The sequence below is a fragment of the Spea bombifrons genome, chromosome 3 (assembly GCF_027358695.1).
Source record: "Spea bombifrons isolate aSpeBom1 chromosome 3, aSpeBom1.2.pri, whole genome shotgun sequence".
Classification (NCBI taxonomy): domain Eukaryota; kingdom Metazoa; phylum Chordata; class Amphibia; order Anura; family Pelobatidae; genus Spea; species Spea bombifrons.
The window spans coordinates 26,353,852-26,358,743 of record NC_071089.1 but is presented as its reverse complement, the minus strand read 5'-3'; the positions used below and the strand labels follow the sequence as shown (position 1 = coordinate 26,358,743).

The following is a 4,892-nucleotide window of genomic DNA, read 5'->3' as shown; positions in this document are numbered from 1 at the left end:
GGTGGACAGACGTTCCCGCTGATCATAATTATAGGACCATTTTTAAGGGGGGATCCCGAGCCTTGTTAAGATCCAGGATAAGCCACAGCTCTGTGTCAAAATAACTATTCATTACCTAATATCTATATATTTATCTCACTTCAGCCAGAATTATTTAATAAATTCACAATTGCCTAATGGTTTTCTGGACATCTGGCATGTATAGTCTACACCAGCACTGGATTGGGTTCCACATCACATGGATACAACATTGTAGATTGTCAATGTTAACGCTATTGTAATCGCTACAGAATCCGATGGCGTTCTACCAATAAAAGTAACGCAATGTCCCTACAAATCAACAAAGGCGATGCTATTATTCTTTTTCCGGGCTGGTTTTTCCCAAATGCTAGAAAAATTGTGTTTTTAATGTAGACATATATCAAACTTAATGTATATATTCCACAGATATTTTACAAGAATAACTAGTGAGTAATTAAAGAAGGGTGAGAGAACAAATACAGCAGTTACAGGCCCTGTGAAAAATAAAATACAAGCTAGTTGATACAAGCTAGTAATAAATATACATCCTACAGGAAATTTTCCTTTGTACTATTGCCTTGTTGCATATATATGAATGGATATACCAGTAGCTACCAGTTCTGTAAAGTGTTAACAGTTTGATCATCAAACTAGTAGCTATATCTATATATCTATATATCTATATCTATATCTATATCTATATATATATATATAGATATATATTGTAAAAGGGTGAAGCCGTATTAGTCCAGTAGACACAATGTCAAAAAATAGAGTATTGCAGAGTATGCGGTGATACCTTTTTTATTGGACTAACATAATATTTAAAAGACAAGCTTTCGAGAGTTATCCTCTCTTCATCAGTATTGCTTCGGACCTGGTGAAGAGAGGATAACACTCGAAAGCTTGTCTTTTAAATATTATGTTAGTCCAATAAAAAAGGTATCACCGCATACTCTGCAATACTCTATTTTTTGACATTGTGTGTATATATATATATATATATATATATATATATATATATATATATATATATATATTCATTTTAATTTAGTTGTCAAGTTTTCTACATCTTTCAAAACAAAATTAAAAAATAGTAATAAAAAACCTAGGAGCAACGCCAACATTTTTTTAAAATGTAAAATATAAAAGCGCGCCCTTATACCTTGTGCCCCTGCCACTAGACATATATGCGGTAATTAAAAAGATCTGCTTCCATCAAACCAAGAAGTAAAATAGGGTGCTATGTTAAGGAGCGATTCAGCACTCCAAGATATAATAAACTTTGTTTGTTACAACTACGATACTCAGGGGATATTGCTGAAAATAAATTGGGTTGACAGCAGAGGCACCTATTCAGAGGTTCTGGATACAATTGCAGAAAGCTTTTTTTTAGTCTCAATCTTAGACAAGTTTTTACATATTGATGCTAAAGAAAATGGATTTTCACATCTCAGTAGCAACGGAATACACGCCCCATTGCATTATCAAGACCTGCCGTAGGAATTAATTCCTAGCACCTTCAAACTTAGGAGTCAGATCGCAAGCTCAAAAGAGCAGAGCCCTCTTCTCCTTCCGTACCAGAATGCCTTAACACCAGGTGTTCTTATCGTCAAATAGTATATTATCAGTTTTAATGTTACTATTTGCATCCCCTCATTGTAATAGTCCTGTGGAATCTAATGGAGCAGTAACTAAAATGTAATGTAACATTTCAAGACACTTCTGGCAATTATACAATTTCAGTGTAAATAGCGTTTGTTGTACCGAGAGAACATACACATATGCATCAAAATAAAATGTCCTTTATTATAGACACGTGTAAACAATCTTCTATACAAAATTGATCATGTTCCTCTTCACTGCATGTCCAGTTCATTGCTTGGTCTTCCAACTTTAGCCTGTAAAGGCAATAAACATAAATTAAAGTCTCTGTATTCAAAAAGCAAAATGATATATTTTCATTACAGTTATAAAATAGGACGTTTTTTCAGAAAATTTTCAGAACCCGACACATAATTTGCAGCCGTGGTGAAAATATTCATTCTTCCTCCATGATCTGACATTTCTTCCCCCGATTAGCTGCTTGAAGCCGTCAGTCAGTGGCGAGGAACACATTGAAATCAGAATTATCGTGTCACTGATTGACAGCTCAAGCAACCAATGAGCGGCAACGTGCCAATTGAAATAGGTACTCTTTACTCATGCATACTGTGGTCCAAACAGATCCCCTGCGCGTGGCGTTCACCAAATCAAGTACATCACGTGCAGAGAGATGCATTCATCCAAATGCACCCCATTAAGCTGGGGAGAGGGAAAGGGTATTTGGGGAGCTTCTGCAGAACCCCCTCCCCTGCCATGCATTTGCAAAACAGACCACCACCCATCACATGCATTTGACAGGAGTGTCCCTTTAACATAAGGCCAATAATCACCTTAAAATGGCATGGACAGAACTTTTTGTCTTCGTAGGCTAGAATCTATCTGGATCAGACAAAATAGTAAATGGGCTAGATGTGATTAAGGCAATGCGTAGGACATGGCATCTGTGATGTATACTGTTAGAGCCGTGTGTTATATTCATTATATGATTGGAACCACTGACACTAGTTTAATTGGGTGTCAAATGAGACAAATATTTCAAACATATTTCCAGGGCAAGGGGGATGTTGATCATACAGGGTAAGTACTACCTATAACAGCAATGACCCCCACAACATAACAGACGTCATTCTTTATGAGTGATGTCATACTGACCAAGTGTTACTTTTCAGTAGAGGCACAGCAGCTGGTCGGGGTCTCCACTGAGAAATGACCTCATGACAGGTCCAGCTTCTTCTGGGTCTCCACCAGCTTGTCCTGCAGTCTTTTCTTCTTCCAGTCCAGGTACCTCCTCCTGATCCTGTTTGCCTGCCAGCCGACCAGCACTCCCGAGGCAAAAGCTATCACCACGGCCACTTGCAGGCTGCGTTCCGAAACTTCGCCCATAGCTACCAGGTTACCACCGTAACCGTATCGTCTCTCCTGCTACCTTACCACTTGCGGACCATCAAGGTCGCGGTCGACGTGATTACGTCACGCGATGTAAACACTAAAGACAGAATCGTAAACTGTCTCCAGCTCGGTCGGCGGCCGTTTTTCTGGAGACCAGAATTCATTGTGGTCTCCAAACCAAGCTACGGATAACTAGAGAGGACATTAGAGTAACGTTTAGAGCAATTCAACTTCGCATTTCTACCTAGTTCAAAGTGTTACCAATTACACCAGTCTGTGAAATGCTCTTTGGAATGTTTCACTCATTTATAATGAACACTTTTACATACTTGCAAGCTATTTTGATTGATCTACTAGTTATTTAGGGAAGAAAGATCAAGTGAGACAGTCCGCAGAGTAAAGAACTAGTTAAGAACATGAAGGAAGCGAGGGCAAGTTAAGGCACACAACAGGGTTATTAAAGAAGAAATACAGAAGTGATGGGCATAGATGGGAACTCTCTGGGTTTCCTCCCAGTTTTCAGGGTGAAGGGGCAGATTCTCAGGGTCAGCCTGGAAGGGACTCATGCGTATTTTGCACAGGTGTGATCATATATGATTCCAATTTGGTGCTTTTGCTGGGAACCTGGGAACTTTTGGGCTCCCAGCCCCTTGCCGCACTCCCATACGGAGCTTCCTTTCCTTTACTTCACTTGGATTTCACCTTTGAGGACTTTGAAGGATCTTCTCAAGTTTTTCATGTGCATTAAATTAACAAACATATATTATATTTTTCATCTGTGTTTGAAAGAATATCATTAAAAAAGTTTTTGTCATTTTTATTTCTATTTATGTAGCTTTGACTTTTTCCTGCTTCTTAAAACCCAGTCACTGTGCCGCACAGTTAGACTGCTTACAAGAAGTCACCTCAAACAACATGCAAACAGCATGTAGATCAGCATGTGTTATTACAACCAAAATGAGAGTACCACACTATTACACAACATATACGGTATATATATATATATATATATATATATATATATATATATATATATATTAATGAAAATAATACATCAGAGAATGCACACATCATTAAATTCAATGAATGAACTCCCTTATGTGTTGGACCTTAGAAACCACCTCCAAATAGTAAATACAAAATAGTAATAAGTCATGTTAAAAACAATAACACCATGTTTCGATCTACCTAAGATTGTATTCCTATGTGAAGCACTGTTTGTTCAGAGACTGCAGGCTACAAACAAAAATTATCGTAATTATTATTATTATAAAAAGCTATGAAAACTATGAAGTTGGCACTCATATTCCAGAATGAGGAGATTTCCAAGGGACAGAAACTACATTGACGACAGGGTTGCATTAAAATCGCTGCTGCTCTGCATGTATATTTTTGTGTCCACAATTGTAAGGTGCCTTCAGATCATACTACCTTACATAGTAGCAGAGGCAGGTGCTGGTTGGAGTGTGGTCATCAATGAGTTTATCTGTAATTATGTTGAATTTTTATGTGAAAAATATTTTACCTAATTCATTAATTAAAAAGAATTAAGTGTTGCGACTTGCATGAGGTAGATTGCCACCTTTTTATACCAGGTTCTTGATTTCCTCAAAATAAGACTGAGCTGATCAGAAAAATGTACACCCTCATGTGCCTCATGATACAAACAGGCATAGGTTGCGCTGTGCCTCGGACATTGACTGCTGGAAATCTTCGTCATGGATGGTGGATAACACATGAACATCCTTCTAATCTTTAAATATTAATTCTAGCAGTTCACCTTTGCTCAGAGTCTCAGCACTCGTCTGTGCAAGTTGTCTTAGAAAGTCTTAGCGATTTTGTCTCACTGTACCCCAGGCCAGAGTCTCAAAGCAGTA

At 37.9% G+C, this 4,892-nt stretch overlaps 1 protein-coding gene across 2 annotated transcripts; it reads right to left on the bottom strand.

The window, feature by feature from the left end:
- Nucleotides 1-1,806: 1,806 nt before the first annotated feature.
- On the bottom strand, nucleotides 1,807-3,094 carry MTLN (mitoregulin). 2 transcript variants are annotated; one of them, XM_053458902.1, is made up of 2 exons: nucleotides 2,779-3,094; nucleotides 1,807-1,922 (listed from the first exon to the last, which is right to left on the bottom strand). In XM_053458902.1, the coding sequence occupies exon 1, from the start codon at nucleotides 3,007-3,009 to the stop codon at nucleotides 2,839-2,841; it is 171 nt and encodes a 56-aa protein (XP_053314877.1). In that variant the 5' UTR covers nucleotides 3,010-3,094; the 3' UTR covers nucleotides 1,807-1,922; nucleotides 2,779-2,838. The 2 variants fall into 2 exon arrangements, with proteins under 2 accessions (XP_053314877.1, XP_053314876.1); XM_053458901.1 differs by having other exon boundaries at nucleotides 2,789-3,094.
- Between the last annotated feature and the right edge of the window lie 1,798 nt (nucleotides 3,095-4,892).

What these genes read in the sequence shown, in the direction of transcription:
- MTLN (XM_053458902.1), bottom strand. Translation starts at nt 3,009, where the DNA reads ATGGGCGAAGTTTCGGAACGCAGCCTGCAAGTGGCCGTGGTGATAGCT.